At 38.3% G+C, this 27,826-nt stretch overlaps 1 protein-coding gene across 1 annotated transcript in view; it reads right to left on the reverse strand.

The window, feature by feature from the left end:
* LOC126237436 (mitogen-activated protein kinase kinase kinase 7-like) overlaps window positions 1-24,291 on the reverse strand; it is a 169,148-nt gene extending 144,857 nt beyond the window's left edge. Inside the window, exons 1-3 of the mRNA XM_049947551.1 lie at window positions 24,100-24,291; window positions 14,816-15,047; window positions 2,390-2,507 (exon numbers count right to left, since the gene is read on the reverse strand). Of these exons, the coding sequence (XP_049803508.1) occupies window positions 2,390-2,507; window positions 14,816-15,047; window positions 24,100-24,177 (428 nt within the window). The 5' untranslated portion in view covers window positions 24,178-24,291. The remainder of the gene's footprint in view (window positions 1-2,389; window positions 2,508-14,815; window positions 15,048-24,099) is intronic.
* Between the last annotated feature and the right edge of the window lie 3,535 nt (window positions 24,292-27,826).

Below are 27,826 nucleotides of genomic sequence, written 5' to 3' on the forward strand. Positions count from 1 at the left end.
GATGAAAACATGCACTTGAAATCCAGCAAACAGTTGAAACTAGCCAATAGTCTGCAATGAAACACTTCATTTCAAATAAATGGACTGCCTCAGCAGAAAAGATTAATAACAGCCAAATGTCTTTAGCAAACCGATGAAAGTTACTTCATCATTATGCAAGGCGATTAATGCTTGACTGTCAAAAACCTGGGGGAGGGAGGGGGGGGAACTAATAATGTATTTCTGACTTCCATAATTATGTGAATGTATTTTAATTCAATTGATGGCTCCCAGCCACAGAAATCCATTTTGTTTTCATTTGACGTGAGAGCTGTAAACAAAGAGGAAACAACAAAATCACTGAATGTACACACTGTGTGCCAGAAAAATTTTTTAAGGTAGCATCTGGCTGCTTGTTACACCTGATACAGTCACACCTCAAGTAGCCAGAAGCGGGAGGGAGAATGTAATGTTCATACGCGACTCAACTGTGCAGGCGCATGAGCCTGCTGGCAACTGCTCTAACGAAGCTATTGTAAACAGTTGTGATGTCACACTCATCACAAGCAGTTTGTTGTTAAGAAGTATTACATAGTCTTTCGTCCTAATGCCATTAACACATTTTGCTGTTGGCAGATGCTTGCATGTGCAGTGTGTTTTGTTGTAAATGGCACATTTCCTTTGCAACTGAAGTTTTACTTTTTTTCCTCTCATTTATGTTGTATTGCTGCAGTATATTTCTGCAGTAGCAGAATACAGTAATATTCTTTGTTAGACTATCAGTTCTTAGCAGTCAAAATTCCAAAAATTTAAACAAAAGCTAAAACACTGAAAAATTCTCAGAATTCTAAAATATTCCCATGTTTTTCCCGGTTTTCTCCTGGATGAAAAAATACTTGGGGTTTTCCCGGATTTCCCAGGGCGTATACACCCTGGCAAAAGCTTAAAATATTTGTAGCATTATTTTTCACAGTGCTTGTCTGTGATTCAATACCTTCTCTATGTGATGAGTAGCACTCTATCCTTTCCATGTCATTATAACAATATTCTGAGAAAAGAAAGTTGCTACTCACCATGTAGTGGACATGCTGAGTTGCAGATAGGCACAACAAACACATTTTCACACTTAAAGTTTTTGGCCAATGGCCTTTGTCAACAACAACAACAACAACAACAACAACAACACACACACACACACACACACACACACACGACTGTTGTCTCAGGCAACTGCTGCGAGCAGCAGCACCTGATGGGGATGGCGATTGGTTGGGGGAAAGGAGGAGGTATATAATACAGCTGGCAGAGTCCTTCCACCAGGTAATCCTTGCGGTTCAGAACAACAGTGGTGGAGCCTTTGTCCGAGTATAGGATTATAGATGGTGGACTGCAGTTCTTTCTGCGGATGAAAGGTCAGTCTGCATGTTGAGGGATTTCGGCAATGATGGTGAGGCAAGGTTTGAGGTTAAGAAACTCTGGAACGTTAACAGGGGGTGGTTTGGAGGCAGTGGGGGTGGATCACAGTTGGATGGAGGAGCAAACTGAGTTAGGCAAGGTTCAGTATTGGTCTTTGGTTGAGTCTGATGGGTAGGGTTGGTGGTGAAAAAGTGTTTCCACTGTAGGGACTGGGAGAAGGACAGAAGACCTGCATAACTGAATTTGGGAGTGGGGCAAAAGATGAGACCTTTGGAAAGGACTGAATTTCTGTGGGCTAAGGCTTCTGGAGGAAGGGTTCATGACTGTGTTGCGGGTCTGTTTAGGTTCTGGATTCTGTGTGGTGGTGGGAGGGAGTTTTGGAGGATGAGGTAAGTGTAGTAGGTCTGTGAGACAGTGTTTGTCAGTTATGAGGGGCCATGGGGGAGCTTGGGAGTATGGAGGTTGTTGTAGAGGTGGTGGACAGTGCCACTCCAAGATGGGAGTAGCAAGTGTGCAGGATGAAAAGCTTTTTGACATGGCGTCATGCATGTTGCTCAAGTTCCTGCAGGGCAAGAGTTTCAATGTGTGTTGTGGGTTCCAGGAATTTGGGATTGCATAGCAGAAGAATCTTGCGGATGGAGAGAAGGTACTGCAAGGAGGTTTGGGCTTGGTTGATATGGTTTTGCAGGACTATGTAGGAGAGGGCTAAGGATTGGCAAAATTTGAACACGTGGATGTCATTGACAAAGGCCACTGGCCGAAAGCTTTAAGTGTGAAAGTCTTTTTGTTGTGCCTATCTGTGACTCACCATCTCTGCTATATGCTCAGTAACAACTTTTCTTCTCAGAATATTGTTACAGTCCATCTCAGATTTTCCACTGTTTGATTCTTTCCATGTCATTGTTAGTCCATCCTGAACTTTCCACTGTTTAAATAATAATAATAATAATAATAATAATAATATCCATTAGTTTAGATTATATAAATTAATTACCTGTGTATTAATGCTTTTGGTTTCATGTTGTGCAGATAAGCTACACCATTAGCACACTGCAATGCCCAACTCATAGCATGGCCTGCAGTATATTTAGGTAAAGGTCGACAGTGAAGAACTGTAAAAATAAAAAAATATATATATACTAAAACTACCTTAAACTGGATGTGTCAATTTAACTTTTTATGCTATGCCAAAGCTAAGGCTCAGAATAAATTCCCTACCAATGTTTCAGGGTGCAACAGCATTGGAATATATAAAACTTGACTGCTCTGTCAACCACTGCACATAAACAAGGTTACTTGTAGTGTGGCATTTCACTGCAAGACACAATAGTTCAATCAATATGAAAGCAAAATCTTATTTGCTGAATTGTCACAAAAGGAAAAAAAGAATGCTTTGACATTTTTATTCTATGAAAAGTGAGCTAACAAATTAAAATCAGCTTTTCTGTTAGTTAATGATCACACTAACAAATAAATGCAGAAGGCAAAGATGGCTGGCATGCTAATTTCTATCTTTCAAAACAAATTTAACTGAGAAGATGATCCCACAATTTCTCCCCTAAGACTAAGATACATCCCAAAGTAGGAAACCAGAAGAGCAGCAGCCTACTAGTTTATGAATAGTGCATGTCAAAACTGAGAACAAATATTCATGTTATGGCAAATGTACAGCTTGACATCTAAACAAAAGACTGGACAGGGGAAGCTCCTCAACAAACTACTAGAAACTACAATGAAGGACATTGAGGATGCAAATAAATAAATAAATAAAATGTAGAACACAACCTCTATTCTAGAGGATTCAGGGCTCTACCATGATCCCTAATTTGACAAGTCAAAGATGTTACTAATCTATAATCATTTTTGAGTGAAGTTGTGTAACTGGCTTATTTATACAATAAAATTCAAATGTCCTACTGAAAGTCAACTAACCTTCCCATGATGACTAAGTAAGAACCTTCCTCAAGTATTTCTCAGGTTCAGGAATAATTACCTCAATAGCTCAAACTGATATATGAGTTGCCAGTTGTCATCATCATCATAAACTACTATGCCTTGTTGATTTAGCCACGTCCCCCTCTCTCCATTGTCAACCTCTTCAATTCTTCATATGATTTTATCTCCATATCATCTTTGATGTTATTAAAATGCGTTGCTCTTGTCCTGCCTCTTGGTTTTTTCCCTAAAACGTTTCCTTCAAATACATTCTTTAGTAACTGGTTGTGACTCATTATGTGCCCTATCATTTTTTATTTTCTTCTTCCTATATAATTTAGCAGCATTCTGTTCTCATTCACTTCTCTTAAGACCTGTTCATTACTTTTTCTATCTACCCAGCTTGTTTTCGTCATTCTTCTCCATATCCACATTTCCATTGCTTCCAGTCTCTCTTTCTTTGCCTTTCCCAGAGTCCACACTTCACATTCGTAAGTTAAGACACTCCAGACAAAAGTTTTGGCAAACTTTTTCCTACTTTCTAGGCTTATATGATTGTTTGTTAGCAAATTCCTTTTATTTTGGAAAGCTTGCTTTGCGAAGGCTATTCTTCTCTTTATATCTGTGATACATTTATTGTCGTCAGTCATTGTGCTCCCCAAACAACAGAAGTTCTCAACCTGCTCTAGAATATCATCTTCTAGTTTAATATTAACTTTACCATTTTCTTTTGTCTTCCCTACTACCATAGTTTTAGTTTTCTTCTTATTTATTTTTAGATTAAATTCTCTTAGGATTTGGCAAATTTTAGCAACATAAACTCCATTTCCTTTACTGAGTCAGCAAGTTCTACTATATCATATGCAAAACGGATACAGTGTATTCGTTCCCCATTAATTTTTTTTCCTTTGGTTATTCTTTTCAATTTTTCAATGGTTTTTTCAATAAATAAGTTGAACAAATATGGTGATAATGGGCATCCTTGCCTTACTCCCTTGCTTATTTTTGCTTTCTTCTTCACACCATTCACTTCTATCTCTGCTTCCTGCCTTTTATATAGGTTCCAGGTTAATCTTCTGTCCCTCCAACCAAGATTTATTTCCTTTATTGTTCGGAATAACAATTTCCAATTAATCATGTCAAATGCTTTTTGTAAATCTATAAAGGTCAAGTAGGTTTTCCTATTAACTCCAATTCATCTTTCTAACACCATCCTCAGAGCTAGTATTGCCTCTCTAGTTCCTTTTCTGGATCTGAAACCAAATTGGTCTTCTCCTAGGTTTGCCTCAATTTTCTTTTTTATTCGATTTTTTATTATGTTGAACATTATTTTGGAAGTGTGGGATAGTAAGGAGATAGTTCTATAGTTCTCACAGTCCAGAGCATTTCCTTTTTTTGGGATTATTACTGTTTTGCTGTTAAGCAAATCTGTAGGTGGTTCTTTTCCATCTTCATAATACTCTTTAATAAGTTTATATAAGTACTCTTTTGTTGATTCTCCAATTTCCTTCAGCATTTCTGGTGGGATTTTGTCTGTGCCTGTCGCTTTGCCATTACTTAGATCATTCAAGGCACTGTTGAATTCCTCTTTAGATATAGGTGGCCCTACCATGTCGATATCCACACTGCTCTCTTCTTCCAAAATTTCTCTCTCATTAGCAATATCTTCTCCTTCATATAGTTCCTCAATATACTCTTTCCATCTTTTGCATACATCCTCTAATACGAAAAGTAGGTCACTGTTTTTATTCTTGACCATATTTGTTTTTGTTCTTGGCTTTATCTGCATTGATTTAATTTTAGAGTAGGCTCTATCAATTAGATCTCCACTTAGACCTTGTTGAATTTCCTTATGTTTGTCGTGCTTCCACTTTTCTTTTTCAAATCTACATTTCCGTGTAATTGCGTTTTTTACTCTTTTGTACTTATCGAAATTTTTCTTCCTCAGCCTATTTTGTTCTTCAATAAGGTCTAGTATTTCCTTGGTCATCCATGGTTTCCTCAGTTCTAGTTTCCTTAATCTTACTAGTTCTTTAGCAGCTACTTCTAAAGTCTCTTTGAATCCTTCGCATCCTTCCCTGTTATCTATCAGGTTATCGGTCAATTCTTTCATGTCCGCAGTTACTTGTTTTTCCTTAAGTTTTTCTACTAACCATCTGTGTTGGTTAGTTCTTTTATATTTCTTAAATCTGCTACTATAGTCTGTTATCACTAGAACATGGTCACTGTCAATATCATATCCAGGTATGAGTGGCTACACTTTATTTGATTCATAAATTTCTTCTTGATTAGGATATAATCTATCTGATACCTTTTGCCATCTGCTGGACTTTACCATGTATATCTTCTTCTCTTGGGCATTTCAAAACACGTGTTGGTGACTATCAACTCATACTGTTTACAGAAATATAGCAACCTTTCTCCTCTAGCATTCACTTTTCCTAGCCCGAACTTGCCATTCCATAATCCTTTGTTATCTTCACCAATTGGTGCATTGAAATCACCAATAATGATAAGATTGTCCTTTTCTTTAACCAGTTTCATTAAATCATCAATTTGCTCATATACTACTTCTACTTCCTCATCCTTGCCATTTGTTGTTAGTAAGTAAACTGCAATTACACAAAAATCGGTGGGTTGTGCTTTAATTTCAATCATCATTATCCTATCACTGCAGTGGTATGTGTTCAACATGTTGTTCTTTCATTTTCCTCTCAAAATTATAGCGACGCCATTTCTTCCTGTTCAAGCACTACCACTGTGAGTGATCCTGAAATCCCCTGACATAAAATCACCATTACCGCCCCATCTAGTTTCACAGATTCCTAATATGTCCAGCTGTGACTTTTCCATCAGCATCTTAACCGCTTCTAGTTTCCCAGCTTTTAATAGGGTTCTGACATTCTATCTTCCAACTCTCATCTGTTCTTTTATTCCTTTACTCCTTACAGCCTTGCCCAAGGCATCGCCCCCCCCCCCCCCGCCCCCCGGAGATTCAAATGGGGGAATTGAAACTCCGGAAAATTTTGAATTGGACGTAGCAACATTTCTATTTGGGAATCCTGTATGGGATCGTTAATGCACTGCTTTCCCATTGCCTTCTGCATCCTCCTGCCGTTGACCATGTTGATGGTTCCTCCGCCTTTAGGGACAATTTCTCATTCTTGGGACAAGGGGGCGTCCCTTCCTTACCTGCTCATCCACCCCTTACTGGCCGTTGGCACTTGGTAAGGTTGGTCTCCTTATACCGGGAGCCATTTGGTTAACAGCCATGTGTTAGAAAAGAAAAACAAAATGTTATTGTCAGCTTTATGGTCGCAGAAATTGCATTATGAAAAACTATCTGGCGTAAAGATTCCCAAGCACAAAACCAAAATCTTGTTTTGAACTCCTTCTGAAATTTGCAAACAAAATTTATATTTCTCACATACAGTACCATTGTTTTTAGATACTGTTTTACCCATAGTTGTTTTCAAGTTTTCTTTTTCTAATACCTTTCAGCACAATAAACACTACATAAATTTTTGAGGAAGGAAATGGCTGCTTAACAGACTGCTCGAACAATGAGGCAAAGTGCGAACATAAGAGCGCCATGTGTACTGTACGTTGTTCCCACTAATTTTTGTTCCCATGAGCCTGCATGAGTGCAAGGAGAAAGAGACACCATGTGGACATATCTGTATAGGAATAATTATAGGAATAAGAAATGTGCGATTTGCTAGCATATAACAACATTTCTGGAGACTAAACAACTATAAGGACCAATATGGATTGCACATCTACCAATTACGTGGAATTCAGTACTCTGACTTGTTCATGGTATTCAAAAGGCTAGAGAATGTGAAAACTGATTATGTATTTCTTGACTTCAGCAAAGCTTCCAATGTGTCCTGCACAGTCATTTAGTAAGTAAATTTAAGCTTAAGGAATGTCAGGCGCGATATGCAATTTGACTGGAGACCTCGGCAAGTAGAACACAGCATATTTTCTTAAATGGGAGGTATTGTCTAAAGCAAAAGCAGCACTGTGCAGACAAAGAGAGGTGTTATAGGGCTTTCATGACGCATATAAAAGACTAGGCTGTAGCTTACAGGTGCTGTTTATACGTGATGCCATTGTGTACAGATACACCACACATTATAGAATGCTCCCGACTTTGAGGACCTAGATATAATCAAAACTTATTGCAGAGACTGCCAACTGATTGTAATGCAATAAAAGTAATACAACTAGGAAATATAAGTGAAAAGAGATAGTTTAAATACGCCTCTGCCAATAAGTCCCAGGATCAGTTACAAATTTCCAATACCCGGTGGCACTCATACAGAATAATGAGGTGAGACAATCACATAACCAGTAACCAGAAAGTGCAAATATTTCAAGACATGTCAAGAAATATATTACTGTACATCTTCCAAAAACTCCTGAAAGGGAAGAGGGAAGGAGAGGGAAAGACGAAAGGATTTGGGTTTTAAGGGAGAGGGAAAGGAGTCATTCCAATCCCGGGAGCAGAAAGACTTAACTTAGGGGGAAAAAGGACGGGTATACACTCGCACACACACACATATCCATCCACACATATACAGACACAAGCAGACATATACAGAGGCAACTCGTTTCAGTATATTGTGAGTAATGTAAACTTTTTAACATTTCCCGTGGGTCCATTTCATCTTAACAGATTGAGTAAAAAAAAAAAAAAATCTCAATGCTTTCTTATATTTGATCAGAAGTTTTGCAAGTGTGTTTCCCGTCAATTAATTAATAGAACAGATTTTTAAAAATACTACTGAAATTAAAGAAACATGGCATCCAACTGATCAGTTTTGTCTGCAGCATTGTGGATTGCATAGAGTGAGTTGTGTATCACACAACTGTTGCTTTTAAAATGAAATCCGATTCCAACATACAAGGTGATTAGACTTAAGTTGATTGCAAAATGTGTTGCAGGAATATATGTCAACCTAGCAGCAGCTGCACAGAGCTGCAGGTCAAGACCACTAGCATCCTAAACAATAGGAGTGATCTGAGATCTCTTCCTAATTACACAAGGGATACATTGTTTCTGGTACTATTGTAATATGTTGCGAATATAATGACTTGTACATTGTTACACTTAAGGCTTTTTGGAGCCATCAAGGACACTCCACGGTAGGAAACCAGAGACACAATACAGAGTGCAGGCAAAAGTGGTAGCGTTTAGGTTACTGGAGATAACTAGTAACATTAGAGTCGTGCAATTTGCAGATGCTCTGGACAGCTGCCCAGGGGAGAAGTTTCACTTCAGAGAATTAACTGGTAACCCCATCAACCACTTAGACACTGTCGTGAGGCATCACTGTAGAAGATGGTCATGAGAAGGCACATCTTAGCAGAGGTAGCAAGCTTGATACTTGCTCCTGAAAACTGCAATGTCAGTGGCTTTACGCAAGTTAGGGTGCTACTACAGCAATCCCACCAACAGGAACACTGTTGATACCAAACTTGGAGTTTGTTAATGTAAAATACAGAAGCATCACGACCTATTGAGTAGGAGTAGGGGAGGAATCTAACTGTGGTTAGCCAGAGGCGCCCTGGAGATGCAGAATGACTCACCAGATTTGTCGAAGCTTGTTACGTTCCAGCGAATTGGTAGGCTGACGACAGAAAGGGAGAAATGGTGTGCCGCCTTGATTCTTTAAAAACCCATGTTTTTGTACTCAAAGGGGTTCTCAGTCAGATTGCTGCAGCACCAACTCTGTATCACTTACGGCCAGCCTCAGTAAGCTCCAACCGGCCTGCTTTTCTCACTTGGAGTGCCACTCTCAAGTTTGTACTTAACATGCTGCTAGTCTTCGCTATTTCTGTTAGCTTCTGCCCCCGTCACTCCAGACACTGACTTTTGTTGTGCAACCAACTGCTGGCTTTGATTTTTCTAATGTTTAGAATTAACCTTCAGTGTGTTAGTCTGATCACAAGTAAATAGTGTTTGACTCCTGAATTCCATGAGTCTGCATTTGCTCCTCGCTGCTTGAAAATTGCAGACTGACCTTATACCCCATCTTCCCTCCACCCTGTGCCAGGACACAACACTATCCATGATAAATAATGAAGCCAATGCAATGACATATTCAATGAAAAACTGGGTCCAGTTGCTTAGTTTTAACCCACGGATTTTAGCTGCTTTTTAAATCTATTATTAAACAATGATAAACATTTATGACTCCCACTATCATGGCTGGTACCAATTCTTTCAAAACCTTTTGAATAAAGAGTTTTAAACTTACTTTCTTAAGTTTTCTACACTTCCTTTGTCAGAAGGGAATGTTTACAATTGACTATGCAGGTAATTTATGATTTGTCTTGAAACAAATCTTGAAAACAATGAGACTACTGTTTCATTTACAATTTCTTCACTCACAATATTCATTTTGTAATGACTGAGTTATGGTTGCAGATACATATATCTGCATTAATTATACTGAACAGGTGAAGTAGGTTAATACACAGATCATCTAAGAAGTTGGTAAATGATGTTTTTTTTTAAGATAATTTTAGAGAAAACACTTAGCTCAATTTTTTTTTATCCCTGACACTTGTGAAATAAGTTTAACTCTCCTAGTCGACACATGTCAAACAGAAATCATCCTCTTACTACTGTCATGTGATTATAAAATATTTGCACACTTTTTGAATACATAAATTAAATAATATCTGCATCAAACAGAAAATTCAATTAAGAAAACTGTAGAAAGATCTTTGTCTACCCCCATCCTCACAACAGGTGGGGACCTCCAATCTGAAGACTGAGTGACCTGCCTCTCCTTTCCAAAATATCTCAAACAATCCCCCATGCCTATCTGTGGTAGGAACATACAAGTTGTGAGAGTTAGAAATAGCCTTTTCTACTTTTAAGTGTTTTTATTGGTAATGTCTGGAACTTCAGTTTCTGAAGGTACGTACTGTCCAGTCAAACAACGCACACCATACAGCCCTTTTGTACAGCACTTGCGGCAGTATCACTGTGATGGGATTATCAATGACAAACAATCCAAGGTGCCTCTTCCAGTCACAGATGATGCTAAGGTTGGGACAAAAATGACATGCTTTGGAAAACAAACATTTTGGATTAAGAAAATCGTACTAAATCTTTTAAAAAGATAAAGATGAAGTGTATATGTGGTTAGACCATTCGCTTGGTCTTCAAGTGTGAACTGGCATCATTAAAGACATAAAAATGTATCCGCAGTATGTGTAGTGTATTACAGAAACCAATAATGGCCATCTAATTTACATAAAACCTTCCAAAGATAAGCCAGTTGGATGTCTGGGTGGACACTTCAAAAGAGGAAGTTACCAGGAGAGTGCATGAGGCCAAAATTCAAAAATTTGTTGTGTGAAATAATAAAAATGTTATAACATGGAGGAAACTAAAAAACCTGGAAGAAATACGACACAGAGACTGACACTCAAAGCCAGTAGACATATTTAGTTGAATGAAAACAGGAGACAGGCTCTAGTCAATTGAGTGTAGCATAAGTTGTGAAACTGCCATCAAGCAAAAGCCTTGAGGTGTGATGTTTCAACAGAAGGGGAAGGAACCATAATAATAACAGTAATAATAATAATAATAATACCAAAGGGAAGTTTGTTGTTGTTGTGGTCTTCAGTCCTGAGACTGGTTTGATGCAGCTCTCCATGCTACTCTATCCTGTGCAAGCTTCTTCATCTCCCTGTACCTACTGCAACCTACATCCTTCTGAATCTGCTTAGTGTATTCATCTCTTGGTCTCCCTCTACGATTTTTACCCTCCACGCTGCCCTCCAATACTAAATTGGTGATACCTTGATGCCTCAACACGTCCTACCAACCGATCCCTTCTTCTAGTCAAGTTGTGCCACCAACTTCTCTTCTCCCCAATCCTATTCAATACTTCCTCATTACTTATGTGATCTACCCATCTAATCTTCAGCATTCTTCTGTAGTACCACATTTCAAAAGCTTCTATTCTCTTCTTGTCCAAACTATTTATCGTCCATGTTTCACTTCCATACATGGCTACATTCCATACAAATACTTTCAGAAATGACTTCCCGACACTTAAATCTATACTCGATGTTAACAACTTTCTCTTCTTCAGAAACGCTTTCCTTGCCATTGCCAGTCTACATTTTATATCCTCTCTATTTCGACCATCATCAGTTATTTTGCTCCCCAAATAGCAAAATTCCTTTACTACTTTTAAGTGTCTCATTTCCTAATCTAATTCCCTCAGCATCACCCGACTTAATTCGACTACATTCCATTACCCTCGTTTTGCTTTTGTTGATGTTCATCTTATATCCTCCTTTCAAGACACTGTCCATTCCGTTCAAATGCTCTTCCAAGTCCTTTGCTGTCTCTGACAGAATTACAATGTCATCGGCGAACCTCAAAGTTTTTATTTCTTCTCCATGGATTTTAATACCTACTCCGAATTTTCTTTTGTTTCCTTCACTGCTTGCTCAATATACAGATTGAATAACATCGGGGAGAGACTACAACCCTGTCTCACTCCCTTCCCAACCACTGCTTCCCTTTCATGTCCCTCGACTCTTATAACTGCCATCTGGTTTCTGTTCAAACTGTAAATAGCCTTTCGCTTCCTGTATTTTACTCCTGCCACCTTCAGAATTTGAAAGAGCATATTCCAGTCAACATTGTCAAAAGCTTTCTCTAAGTCTACAAATGCTAGAAACGTAGGTTTGCCTTTCCTTAATCTAGCTTCTAAGATAAGTCGTAGGGTCAGTATTGCCTCACGTGTTCCAACATTTCTACGGAATCCAAACTGATCTTCCCCGAGGTCGGCTTCTAATAGTTTTTCCATTAGTCTGTAAAGAATCCGCATTAGTATTTTGCAGCCATGACTTATTAAACTGATAGTTCGGTAATTTTCACATTTGTCAACACCTACTTTCTTTGGGATTGGAATTACTATATTCTTCTTGAAGTCTGAGGGTATTTCACCTGTTTCATACATCTTGCTCACCAGATGGTAGAGTTTCGTCAGGACTGGCTCTTCCAAGGCTGTCAGAAGTTCTAATGGAATGTTGTCTACTCCCAGGGCCTTGTTTCGACTCAGGTCTTTCAGTGCTCTGTCAAACTCTTCACGCAGTATTATATCTCCCATTTCATCTTCATCTACATCCTCTTCCATTTCCATAATATTGTCCTCAAATACATCGCCCTTGTATAGACCCTCTATATACTCCTTCCACCTTTCTGATTTCCCTTCCTTGCTTAGAACTGGGTTTCCATCTGAGCTCTTGATATTCATACAAGTGGTTCTCTTTTCTCTGAAGTTCGCTTTTATTTTCCTGTAGGCTGTATCTATCTTACCCCTAGTGAGATAAGCCACTACATCCTTACATTTGTCCTCTAGCCATGCCTGCTTAGCCATTTTGCACTTCCTGTTGATCTCATTTTTGAGACGTTTGTATTCCTTTCTGCCTGCTTCATTTACTGCATTTTTATATTTTCTCCTTTCATCAATTAAATTCAGTATTTCTTCTGTCACCCAAGGATTTCTACTAGCCCTTGTCTTTCTACCTACTTGATCCTCTGCTGCCTTCACTACTTCATCCCTCAAAGCTACCCATTCTTCTTCTACCGTATTTCTTTCCCCCATTCCTGTCAATTGTTCCCTTATGCTCTCCCTGAAACTCTGTACAACCTCTGGTTTAGTCAGTTTATTGAGGTCCCATCTCCTTAAATTCCCACCTTTTTGCAGTTTCTTCAGTTTTAATCTACAGTTCATAACCAATAGATTGTAGTCAGAATCCACATCTGCCCCTGGAAATGTCTTACAATTTAAAACCTGGTTCCTAAATCTCTGTCTTACCATTATATAATCTATCTGAAACCTGTCAGTATCTCCAGGCTTCTTCCATGTATACAACCTTCTTTCATGATTCTTGAACCAAGTGTTAGCTATGATTAAGTTGTGCTCTGTGCAAAATTCTACCAGGCAGCTTCCTCTTTCATTTCTTACCCCCATTCCATATTCACCTACTACATTTCCTTCTCTCCCTTTTCCTACTGCCGAATTCCAGTCACCCATGACTATTAAATTTTCGTCTCCCTTCACAATATGAATAATTTCTTTTATTTCATCATACATTTCTTCAATTTCTTCGTCATCTGCAGAGCTAGTTGGCATATAAACTTGTACTACTGTAGTAGGCTTGGGCTTCATATCTATCTTGGTCACAATAATGTGTTCACTATGCTGTTTGTAGTAGCTTACCCACATTCCTATTTTCCTATTCATTATTAAACCTACTCCTGCATTACCCCTATTTGATTTTGTGTTTATAACCCTGTAGTCACCTGACCAGAAGTCTTGTTCCTCCTTCCACCGAACTTCACCAATTCCCACTATATCTAACTTTAACCTATCCATTTCCCTTTTTAAATTTTCTAACCTACCTGCCCAATTAAGGGATCTGACATTCCATGCTCCGATCCGTAGAACGCCAGTTTTCTTTCTCCTGATAACGACATCCTCTTGAGTAGTCCCCGCCGGAGATCCGAATGGGGGACTATTTTACTTCCGGAATATTTTACCCAAGAGGACGCCATCATCACTTAACCATACAGTAAAGCTGCATGCCCTCAGGAAAAATTACGGGCGTAGTTTCCCCTTGCTTTCAGCCGTTCGCAGTACCAGCACATCAAGGCCGTTTTGGTTAGTGTTACAAGGCCAGATCAGTCAATCATCCAGACTGTTGCCCTTGCAACTACTGAAAAGGCTGCTGCCCCTCTTCAGGAACCACAAGTTTGTCTGGCCTCTCAACAGATACCCCTCCGTTGTGGTTGCACCGACGGTACGGCTATCTGTATCGCTGAGGCACGCAAGCCTAACCGCCAACGGCAAGGTCCATGGTTCATGGGGGGAGCAAAGGGAAGTATCAGTGCTGAAATAACAAAGAGATGAAAATGCAACGCATAACCTATGAAGTATTTTAGGTTATTCAAGAAAGGAATACCTCAATGCAATGGATGTGAGGGGTAACTACAAGTAATATAGAAATTAAATCAACAAGACGTACACAGAATTACAATTTAGAAACATTTGTGTTGCACACAGAAATGCCTACAATGAAGCAAATAAAGGCAATGACATCCAATGCACAGTTTCATTTGAGGGAACAGAATTTCTCAAATTAATCAGAGGGACTGTAGCTAGTATTAAGATTCTAGAAGCATTCTGAAAAATAATCCAAAAGCATATGTTTAAAATAAGTGTACAAGGCTCAGTGGGTTGGTTAGCTATTTGCACATTCAATGGATCATAACTGCCTCTCACTATGGCACAGAAGAAGTCACTTTTACAATTATAGTACACCTTCTTAGCGGAAAATATGGCAAAATGCTAAACATTTACACATTTCCTTACGGTTTTTTAATTTTTTTTTTCCAGAACAGCATCATTTCAAATATGAAAAGAGTGCAAGGCACACTCACCATTGTACAGTGAACCTCCCTCTGCATATTCCATCACAAGACATACTGGATTTGGATTTTGAGTGCAGGCACCATAAAGTTTTACAATATTGGGATGATTTATCCTTGACAGCTGTCTCACTTCAACTGCAAATGCCTTCTTTTCTGCTTCAGAATCTATGTGTTTTACAGCTACATCAATGTTCCGCCATTTTCCTTTCCAAACAACACCAAATGAACCTTTCCCTACAACCTGTAAGAATAATGGCACATCAAAAAAGGAAACTGTACTGTCAACACAATACTCTTAGCTTTAGAAAAATAAATATGTTAATATTTGTGGAAATCCCAACACCCAGAAAGAATGTCCTGAATTAATCTGAACTTGTAGTGCATGTAGAACACTGTATATGCTGTAAGTAATAAGGCTGCAACAACTTGGCATCCACATATGGCCAGCATCATCATGTTTTGTGTGACAGGAAATGTCATTGTTACCCCTTGAAGAATGTCACACAATATGGGAAAATGAAAGCAAATGAGAAAGAGGAGTGCTCTCTGTGAAATGAGTGGCATACACAGTAAACAGCACAGGATAAATAAGTCTTAATGCAATCTGTCCTACAGTGTCTGCTGCATAAGTGTAGGACACTACCATGGTATCCTACATTTCTGAGCAGCACAGCTCACAAATCTTGTGTGTGATGGTTTGTTGCACTGTAGAATGCAACATGCACACTTGATTCTTAAATACTGAAAGTATTCTGAAAGCCAATGACTGATGGTTGGCAAATACGGTTGGTCAACAAGCACTGTTAATTAAAAATTTTTGACACGAAGGAAATCAGTAATCATACTTACTACAGAAATAAAAATCAGTGGTAGAGATTACAAATTTATTTTGTATATAAAGTTGGTAACAACATTCACTCATTACAACCATTACAATTATTACAGACCAAGGCACCATATGACAAGAGGGGGCAGTGCCCGGAGCCACTATGTGATATCAACTGGCACTTCACTGAGCAGTTCACAACAGATACCAGTTGGCTGTCTGAAAACCTCAATTATTATATTTTTCTTCCTCCTTTTATTACCCTCTTGTCATCTAGTGGTGAGAAATCAATCATAATGTTTCAGTACAGAAAAAATAGTGACAGACAACAGTATTCTCTAACTCATTTCTGTGATTCAGTTCAGCTGATAATTTCTCCTTTCACCAACACTTTTTGATTTAAGGATACTGAGCTTATCATCTGCCTGCTTTTCTGACATACTCATTATAAGTGTAGGCTTATAACACACCATCAAATTACTTTCTAGGCCTATAAAACACATTAGAAGTCTCTTCCCTTCACAATAAGGCACTCTCCCAAAATTTGTAAGAATCCTCTTTACTTTATATATATATATATATATATATATAAAAGAAACTGCTCCACAACCAAATTCTCCTCCATTTCCACTCTTTAGTTGTGATCGGTAACATAACTCTGACTACATATGAAATGAGGGTAATTGTTTTGGGCTCTCCAAATTTCTTGATCCCCTGTTCCTTTGGTATTGGAATCATTACCACCGCCAAATAGTTATCTGGCCATTGACTACTGTTCTATACTTTCTGTTACACAACATCAATATTTTCTTTATTCTTTCTTCGTTCAAATGTTTAGTTATTTTTCCTGGTATCTTACCTGTACTTATTGCTTTCTAATTTTTCATTGCAGCAACTGAACTCTTTACTTCCTCTATAGTGATTGGTGGTCTGTTCATATCACATATAGCTCTTTTAAATAGTCCTCCCATCTCTGAGCGACTCTTTCACGATCTTTGTGCACAGTATTTTCATCTTTGCAGAAAATTTCCACAGCAGCTCCTCTAGGCCTTTGTTTTACACTATATCACACCTTCCCTTTGTATACAGTTCCTCAATTGCATAACAACCTTCTTTTAGCCGTTTTCCCTAATTTGCTTCACTTCTCTAAGCAGTTTGTTACCCAGTCTTCTATATGTCTTTCTTGCATTTTTCACTGTCTTTATTTTTGAGTTCTCTTCTCTCATTCATCTTGGAAATCAATTCTCTAAGCAGTTTGTTACCCAGTCTTCTATGTCTTTCTTGCATTTTTCACTGTCCTTATTTTTGAGTTCTCTTCTCTCATTCATCTTGGAAATCTTTTTCTGGGCAATCCATAGCTTTTTTCGCCATTTTTCCCTTTTGCAGTTTATTTACATTTCTGTCCTGCTTTCCTGATTCCTCCTTTCAGCACTTGTCAGATGGTCCACTGCTAATAAGCTGAGGTGGGAACATTTCTGACATATTTTAATTACTCATGCTCATTTTTCTTCTCTAGGTCACTCAACTTCATCACAACAGCCTTCTTCAGATGCCTTTTTTTTTTAAATTTCCATTTCTGCCGTAAGTAATTTGTTAACTGTTAATATCTGCACTTGATAATGTATGCACCTTCTTCACTTCATTTTATTTCTATAGGGTAAGGTGTCCTAAATATGATACAAACTCACAAAATGTGTTTTCATTTTTTAAAGAAAAAGAGTACCTGAAAGGAAAAAATGTATATGAAAGACAATGTTAGCTGCTTTAAAATGGCACTGTGTTTAATTCTTTAGAGCTGCAAATCTAAACAAAAAATAAATAAAACACTGTGTCATTTTTTTGGACTGAAAATCTTAAATATGATACGACTGGTTCAAAATATGATACACATGAGATATTCGTAAGTAGCAACAATGACGATAGAAAAATGATACTTATGTATAACTGGGAGTTTTCTTTCACAGATTTTTTAAGGATATTTATGACATGAAAGGAACATTGGTGTCAACTACAAAAACTTCTTCAGGTTTTCCATCTTTAAAACGACTGGTCAAACCATTTTGTTCCACAAAGTGTTGATCAACCAGCAACACTTCAGCTCTTGTCATTGGAAATCCCCATTTAGCAAGTGTCTTCAAGTGATCAGATAAAGTTGTTTCTTGATCTGCTGTCAAGTCTGTTTTCCTAACTTGCACACCTGAGTGAGCACCATGTACCCTTCTGTGCAGGAACATTTTATCTATTTTATATTTCAATGCAACCTGCCAGAGTGAAGCTCCATCTTTCACCACTTTTATGGCTGAAGAAATATCTTCTTTACTATATGGCCTTCCGTTTTTCCTATATGAAGGTGCCATACTGTTCCTGTCATGACCCAAAATATTCCAATTTAATATTATACAATATTGGCATAAAATAAATTTAAGAACAGTTGGGACCTATTTTAGATGAAACCTATACTTAGGCCTACCTGTAAAAGAGACCTGAGAGGAATAGCAATACACCACTAACTCAAAACTGTAACACAGTCTATATCCTCTGCTGCTGCTTTTGCTGCACTAATGTCAACAATAGCATGACAACTGCTGCATTATTGCCTTAACAACAATGGCAAGAAACAGAGCACAACAACTGTTGCATTATTGCCAATTGCAGCAAGTAACACACATTTCAGTGAACAGAATGGCATGATTAAAAAAAAAAAAAAAAAAGAATGTACCACTTTTAGGAAACATCTTTTGGGACTGGAGCATATCATATTTAGGGATAATATTGACTGTTTATTAATTAACTCCATATAATAAATGTGAAGGTAATGAATAATCCAGCAGACAGAGCACATCTTTCTGTCTATGTAATCCAAATTTGGTGGGTACAGAATCAATATTTACAAGATAGTGGCAAATGTTGTAGAACTGTGTGCACATTTATTTTCGATGTGAAAAATGGTGACTACATTTTTTATGGCACTGCTAAGTTAATAATGGAAAAAAACAAAATATGACTGGCTATTCCCAAAGAACAGCAGCACAAATAATAGTAGGAACATTTGTGATAAGTACGGTTTTCTTATGAATAGACTGGGTGTACCATTTTTTGGAAAATTTTTGCTGTATCAGTTTTAGGACACATTATCCTATCTTTCTTCCACCTGATCAGTATATAATAAATTTAGTTTCTATAATCATAGCCTAATGACTTCAAAGTGTAGATCATTCACCAGTGATTTCTGAACCACGTGTTTTACACTGCTAGCTGTCTTTCCCTTTTTGTCACTCTTCCTTGGAAGACCCTGACTGCATCTTGCACTATCACACTCATAATAAATATATATTTCTATAATCTTTCCTGCCTTATGTTGATAACCCTGTCATTTACATAATCTTCATTTTCCATTTAATCATTTCCTTCGTCAAAATACTCCTACTCCATACCTTCCTTAAAGTTGTCCTCCTCAGTAGTACATTACGTATCTGTCTGTCAGCGACTCTCCATGTCCACTCCACCTTATCTTAGCAACTCCAATCAAGTTCATATTATTCTGTGCCACATTTCTTCTAAAGTTTTATAGTTTTCCTGCTTTGAGTTATATTCCACATTCCAGGTACTGACCCCCTTTCTCTTATTGTGACTATTCTAAGCCCTACTCCCCCATAGATCTAAACACGGGACTATTTTACCTACGGATGTGAAGGAGCCACATTTTGTATATAAAATGGAGACAGAGTTAAGCAAGTAAAATAAGTTGCAGTGGCATTTTGTTGTCTTCCAAGATTATGAAGGCTGCTATTAACATGGGATACAGATGCCTTTTGCAAGTGCCATCTCTGGATTAGGTGCTGCAATGCCTATTGGTCTACGGAAGTTTCTTTATTGTCCTCCCAACATCAGTATTTGGGAGGCATTCCCTGATCCTCAGATCCACAGTAAATTTTCCATAACTATCACTACCAATGGAAGGGAAATTCAACTCTGATTCCATTGAAACTACATATGCCGAGAATGGTGCTTTTGTGTAATGTAAGAAGTAAGAACAGGGTTTCATGTACCATCAAATGTAATGGCATTAGAGATTCAGCATAATCTCATATTGGATCAGGATGCTGTGGAAAAACAATTTTCTAGTTTCAAAGAAGCCATCCCAAAATCCACCATTTCAATGATGTGGGTTTGTATCCTACTTGTCTAAAATGTGAGTCTAGTGCCTTAATCACTCATCTCTTGCTTTGTCTTTGAGGTGCAAAGTGGTGCCAGAGTGGTTGAGACACTCCTACATAGTAAGAAATAATCAGGCCATTTGGTTTTATACATGAAAATAGAAGCAAGGATGTCAGATGTAGGCTTTCTAGTGTACAGTAGTGTTACATGTTACACTCAAATCTCAAACCTGCTGGAACTTACTCGTTGCTTTGACAATATATACTGATGGCTATCAGCAGAACAATGAAAGAAATAGTATACAATGAAGTGGGCACAAGACTGTAGATTCTCATTGAAGACTAAGAGCAGACATTGTCTTGAAAGTCCCTCCCACTATGGTGGTAACCGGTAAATATTGTTCAAGGAATCCTAATGTTAACAGCTTTAATGGCCCATTTAAAATAAGAAAGCACTGATCTAATCAAGATCCTGATATGGGTTATGATGCACCAGTTATCCAGACAGCAGAATGTAAATGAAAACAAGACTTACATGCCAAATCATGGACTCAAGTGGTATCAGTGTTGAAACAGAAAACTCAATTCTAAGGGTAATTTACAACCATAAATTCTTGTGCATTTCAGTATTTAGGGTCATATGACAAAAAAGATCCATGCACCTAACAATTCACTGCGACTGAATCATCCCGAACAAGACATTCTGCATCTTATTATGGAGAAATGCATTAATGTGCATACACAGACATTACTTAAGCCAAAAAAGAACTCTACTGATGTAATGATAATCCTGGAGAAATAATGTCAGTGAAGTTAAAATACTGCTTCAAATGTTTTTCTGGTATATGTTTGAAACCATGATTTCCTTTATAAAATTGTGCTGCTTCATTAAAAGATACACAGCAAAAAAACTTATTAATTGGTAGTGACTGTTATAGAAGAATGGAAATTAGCTTCAGTGTCTTAAGAATTAAGTTTCCGTTGTGTTTATGTTATTGCGGTGTCGTTTGATGGTATTGGTTTGCTGTTTGTTGCGCGGTAAGTTGTTTAATTCAATTTGTGGCTTCTTTTGTCAGGTATGGATATGACTTCTAAGTTTAATAGTGCACGTCTGAGGGCTGAAATGGGGGACGACATGTTGTCTGTCATTAAGTTTCTGCAACTTTTTGGGCTTGTGGCAGAGATAGTGAAATGCGGCATACGCAAGCAGAATATGGGGGTTTGTTTTGGTTGTGTTTGTGTATGTGAGTGTGTGTGATTGGGGTGCCTGCTCTAGTGTGTAGCGCCGGAAGTTTTTGGGGTAAGTAGTCGTTTTTTTGGGTCTATTGTTCGCGTGTTATGATGTTTGGTGGGGTTTTTATGTGTTGTCGGGTCAGTGTTACTTAGTGCATGTGTTGGCGGTTGATATTTTGGTATCGGCACTTGTGGTTAATTTATGTATCTTATAGGAAGTGCTCAATTTAAATTGTTTTGGTATCGTCAGTTGTATTTGAGTTATATAGGTCCTGGGAAAGTGATCGATTCCAATGTGTCGTTGCAGCTATGTGTGCTTTGGTATCGTGAGCTGCTGTTGACCTATATAGATCAAGGGAAGTGCCCGATTCCAATTTTTGTTATTTTAGGTGTTGGTTTTGTGGTATCGTCAGTTTCGGTGTGATTATAATTTTTGGAATAGTTGGTTTCTATTTTGTGGTATCGACAATTGCGGTTGAGCTATGTAGTTGAAGGGAAGTGATTGATTCCTGTTGATATTGTTAGTGTAGCAGAATTTTGTGGTGTTTTTATGTCGTCATTTTGTGTGGTTTGGAACCGTGGTGTGTGTCTGTACGTGTTTATAATTAGTTTGTCCCCACCCAAAAACCCCCAATTTTCCGCAATGGTCCCATTAGTTTGACTATAATTTTGGAGGGAGATGTGTTTGTTGGTTTTATATGTATTTTCTTGTTTGTTGTCATGTTTACGTAATGTCATAGGCGCCATATTGGAGACATTGAGAATTGGTGACGTCATGGGTCAAAGCAGATGGATGGAATCGGATGCTTCTGTGTTCTCGAAAACAGCTTGGATGAGTGTTACACGCAACACCCCACAGTATGAACTACATAAAAGACCCACAGTGTGAACTACATAAAAGACCCCCATTCCCAGAAGCAAATTAAAACTTTTACTTGGGCTCATTCTGTTTACAATGAGAACGAAATTTAGAAGTCGATCAGTACAGAAACATATTATCGAAATACATGGCTATAATAATCAAAGTGTGAATATACCAAGAGAGAGAGAGAGAGAGAGAGAGAGAGAGAGAGAGAGAGAGAGAGAGAGAGAGAGAGAGAGAGAGAGAGAGGTAGCTTTTTTCCTTGTTGTGATTTCTCTGTTTTGTACATTTCAAAATAGCAAAACACATGTAACTAACTGAATAAGAGTGAAGTTTGGAAGACATTAAGAACAATATTAAGCACAAACAATGGTGGATCAATGAAGGCTAAGTATCATATTACAAAAACTAATTATTGGGTTGTAATCCCCACTTGGTTTTAAAATTTGTTTCTTCTTTCTGGCAATTAATTTTATGTTCAGTTCTTTGTGTGTTTCTAAAAGCTTTGCTACACCATGGTGTTGACTTCGTATTAAACTGTAAGTTGTATGCTTTTCAGGCTGGACAGAAGAATAGGTCATGTCACTTCAGATGCCTATTACTACCTAAGCCACACAGAAGATAGCTATCACTATTTACAAATAAAAGTTGTGAGGTCTCAACACTCTCAAGCACAAACCAAGGTGCTTGGCAATTCACTGACTCAATAGCATTGCTTTTCAAAAGCTATAGAAGCTGTATGGGAAGTGTTCAATGCAAAATGCCATCAAAGAATTATTAAGAGAGGAAAAATGTCCTAGAATACAGATAAATAACACATTTCACAAAAAAGTTCTCAACTAGTATTAGGAACTCCTGAACAGAATAGGAAATGTGTGCAACAAGGGCCTTTCAACTTACATTTGAAACCTTAGCGTTAATCATTCAATTTTAGCAGTTCTGTTGGAAGCCTACTGCAAATGCCACCGCTGAATAGCGCACAATTTTCTGCATAATGATTAATGAACTGAAACCTAAGTGCTCACTCAGACTGTAGTAACTGTGACAGTGTAACTAAATAAATGATGTAGTACAGCAGTAGTCAGAAAGTATTAGATTAACTTTTCTGGGATGGATGAAAATATATCTAACTAGGATTACATACTGTTTGAACCTATCTGCAAGTGTCTTGGGCCACTACAGTTCATAGTCATCCTGTTCCCCAATTAATAAGATAGTTAGCAATGGGCAATCCTCCTGTCATGTGAACCACAGCACTGTCTTTGTGTAATGTATTTTTTTCTTATTCAAATTCATGTCACATAATTTGAACTCTCAAAAAGTGATTAAAAACTAACAAAAATTAACTATGTGAAAATGTACAAGTCAGACTTGATCAGAGGAAAATATTACTCATTTTATTTTCCAGACTTTGGTCAGAGCAGACTAAACATGACAAACCCAAAACAGTTAAATTCGCCAGACATATATAACAATCATGAAAAACACTCTTCTTAAAGGGAGGTGGACTGATGAGAGAAATAATGTGCATGTGAATGTATTACTAGCACCAGATGCACAATATCACTATTCCCTATTCAGCCTCTCTTACACTTCTGCTTGAAAAACTAGTCCACAATACAGACAGAACTTCAACAACGTATCTATTTGTAATACTTCCTCCATTTTTGAATAATATGTGTCAACTTTTAATTAGTTGTGTTTCAACCTCTAACAACATTCTAGACTGTAGCTTTGATCTGAATATTTGTATACAAATTATGTACTTCAATGACGTCAATATTGACATTTTTAGCACATAAATATATTACAAATTTCTATAATATGTAACTTTCAATAGCATTTCCAAACAAGTGGTCAAGTAAGCCATCTGTTATGTGCTTAAGGTTATGTACTTTCCTTCAACTGAAATCCATATTTGTCACGACATCGCTGCTGATACCATAAAATTTTATGAAATGAAGTAATAACATAACATTAAACAGTTTCTGGCCACTAATGATTAACTTAAATGAAAATGCTTAAGTAAAAAACAGACGTGATTGAAACAAGAGAAGCACTGGAAATGCCATTGTTTGTACGGTATTTGTGTCAATGACAGCATAAGAAAACTGACGAACAATAACTTTTACGCTTAACGCATATGTGTATAAACATCACTGATGACAGCGGGTAAACCCTGGAGACACAACAACAAAAATAGACAGAAACAAACCTGTATCTTTTTTATTTCATTGTAATCAATTTCTTCGACAAAGTGCTGAGGTTGGACATTTCCTTCCTTGCACGCCATGTGTTTTTCCCACCATCACATAGTTTATAATATTGTCTGATTATTTACATAAATCACATTCCCATTTCGGTTCACTTATCAAAATACTTTTTTGGTGCCATCTTTGATTTCAAAGATGCCAGTGCACAGATTGTTAACACAACCGTTTTTGTCTCTTGTGCGGCAAAGTAGCATTCGCTGTCGAATGTTACAACGCCATTGCCGGTTCACGTGAATAGACTATATTGATAGATGTGTGTAATAGCCCCATCTCTCGAAACGATTCACTGCAAGGAAGCAAGGGTAAATAAATTTAGCTCGGCCTTCTTCTAAAATAAAACTGTTATTCGATGAGTTGTGCGTTCTTCAGCACGTCTCTCCTCTTTTATACATATACTTATTTCGCGATGGAAATTGTAGCATTCTACATTTTCATCAGAAAGTGAGCTTTCTATACACTTATGCTGATTTAGGGTGCGAGTTTCAGTAGCAGGTTCTGTAGTTCAGTATTTTTGCATTTAGCGGCTCAATGTGCTTTGAAACCCGTCCGCACGCAATGATTTGTCCACTCACATAACTTCTGCGCAGACAGACCGTAGCATGTGAACAGCAGATTTGCGCATATATTAAATAAGACAGGAGGTTGAAGATTACAGCAAAACTGTTCATATCTGTGGGTTCAAATCATATTGGCGCAGAGACGAATAGTAGCGGGCAGACAGGAGATCGACACAAAGCTGACGCGTGAAACGCTTTTTTCCATCAAGGATTACGGTGATCAAGGCAGCTGTCTATAATTCTTTAATAGAGAACATAAGAGCAGTTGAGCCTTTGGATCCGTCCAACGATCTGTCTGCACAGGTATTTGCAAAAATGTCTGTGCATGCAACAGATAGTTGCAAATGGGGTATGCTCACACAAATCAACTTCCAATATATTGCTCGCCGGCCATCTAGCGGTGTGGAAAGGAAATTTCAGTGGGTGGCAATCGATTATGCTCTCGTGACCCCAAAACTTATTATTTACTCAGAATTAGAAAAAAAACCACAGAAAGACCACTTAATCGAAGGCAGCTTTCACAGATAAATTTACTTCACGATTTGCAGGCTGAACGCAACGACTAGTGTAATTTTTTGCGGATGGATTTGGAAATGTATAATTACCTATCGACGCTCTTAACTCTTTGTATAATAAGGAAAATGCTTGTTATGGGGAGGAAAATTTTCTCCACATGAGCCGCTAATAGTGACATTAAGATTCGTGGCAACAGGAAAGAGCTACAAGGAACTACAATTTTCTATTGTAGTTTCGAAACAAGCATTTAAGGATAGCATACCCAGAACATGTGAAACTATTTACGCTGTCCTGAAAGTTGATTTCACGAAGGTGAGTAGAGTATCGTAGCCCAACTCAATTGCGACAAGTTAAAGATGCCGTTTTTTCAGGTTTCAACGTGTTGGAAACGCGGTATATTCCTGTACGTGTGGCCAATAAATTATAGTTTAGTTTTTTCTGAGTCCGGATTTTCAAGTCCCTGCCTGAAGTCTACCAGCAACCTGTTCATGTCTTTTGCACTGGAATATAAAATTCCCTCCCAAACTCTAGACAGGTTTTCACAGCCCACTTTGAATGCTTTAGTTCTTGTATTGTAGAATATATTGTGGATTTGTAGCGATCGAGGCCAGCAGTACAAAGGCCAGCAGTTCAATACAGTGTTTCAAGTGTCTCGTGGCGCAAGTGTTCGATTTCGTGCTGTCAAGATAGTCCCGTGCCGGCTGCAAGGAGCACTGTGTTTTGTCTATAAATCCCGTGTCGTTTACTCTTAGTGAACAACAATTTATGTGTTCATGTTTACTCTCTGTTTAGTTCTGTGATTGTACATAGCACTTAGTAAGGGGTCAACAAGAGTCTTATTCGTTCTCTCGCGAGTTTGTCTTTGTGTACACAGCATCTAAAAGACGTTCTATATTATTTGACCTACGAATTAATAAAGTCGTTGTCATACCAGCAAAGAATATACCGATATTTATCGTAAACTAAGCAACCTAACCGGTCGGAGAGGCCATTGCTCACCCCTACGGGTAAACTGGTGACCCCAATGTGGTTTACGCCTATGTGATGCACGAGTTAAAGGAAGTACTAGTGCAGGATGACGAAGAATCCGGCAACGGCCAACCCTGCTGTGTCCAGGCTCGCCATACGATTACCGCCCTTCTAGCCTCATAACCTGGCGCTTTGTTTTGCTCAGTTGAAGCCAGTTTTTTTTATCTTGGAATAACTATCGACGCCACCAAGTTCGCACTGGTTGTGAGACAACTTTACCATCAATATGCAGCTGCAGCACAAGATGTGTTAAATTTTTCTCGCCCGCATCTGCTACGGGCAGGAGAAATTCAAGAACCATTAATAGCTATGCTCGCAGGTTCAAAATGCAAAAGGAACACAGTAATTTCTTGGAGATGTCGCATGGCTGCTGTGTTCAAACACGTAAAACAAGCGATAGCGGATGCTACACTGTTGGCGCACCCTGATCCAAGCGCGTCGTTAGTATTGGTGGTAGATGCGAGTCAGGCGGCAGTGCGTGCTGTGTTGCAGCAACACGAAAATGATGCGTGGCAGCTGCTAGCCTTTTTCTCACAGAAACTATAAAAATCTCAATAGAAATGGAACGTTTATGACCATGAACTATTAGCAATATACTTCCAAACTCAGCTGGAAGCCTATGAGTTTACAGTCTTCACTGACTACAAGCCACTCACATATGCATTTCGACAGAACAACATCAACTGTTCACTGCGGCAACATAACCAACTTATGTTTATCACACAGTTCAGCATAGACAACCAAGAATATCCAGGACCGAGAATGTGGTAGCAGACTATCTCTCCTGAGTCAGTAGCATCTCCACTATTGACTACTCAGAACTCATGGAAGCACAGTGTACTGACTGGGAACTGCAAGACCTGATGCAGGAAACAACTTCATCGTTAGACTTGCAATTAATCAACATTCCTGGCACTAACATCAAGTTATACTATGAAGTATCAACATCAAAATCATGGCCATTTTTACCAGCTAAGATTTTGGAAGAATGCTTTAGAAATTTTACACAACCTATGTCACCCCAGTGTACCATCTGTGATACGCCTCATTACAGATCGTATTGTTTGTCTAGGGATGAAGAAAGACTGCTGCAAGTGGATGGACATGATCTTGTGTACAATGTCAGCATTGCAAGATCAGCTGGCATGTACAAGCGCTGATCGGCAGCTTTCCCAACACTACCATTATGTTCACAAGGATGTCGTGGCATCACTACCACCTTCAAACATTCAGCAGTACCTGCTGACAATGGCTGATCATTCACCTGTTAGAAGAAGCACCTGTGGACAACATCTCTGAGGAAGCTTTACCGGATGCCTTCATGCTAAACTGAATATCACATTTCAGCTGTCCTGCACGTTAAAACAGACTGTTGGAAGCAGTTCGAAACAGAGTTGTTCGCCAAGCTGGGAGCATTCTGTGACATGAATCATCAGAAAACAGGCAGCTACCACCTGGCAAGCATCGGAATAATAGAATGTTGGCACCAAACGCTAAAAGCAGCCCTAATATGCCATGCTGCCAGATGGACATAAGCTCTGTCAATGGTTCTGCTTGGCCTACAGAA

This window comes from Schistocerca nitens, chromosome 2 (genome assembly GCF_023898315.1).
Source record: "Schistocerca nitens isolate TAMUIC-IGC-003100 chromosome 2, iqSchNite1.1, whole genome shotgun sequence".
In the NCBI taxonomy this organism is placed as follows: Eukaryota; Metazoa; Arthropoda; class Insecta; order Orthoptera; family Acrididae; genus Schistocerca; species Schistocerca nitens.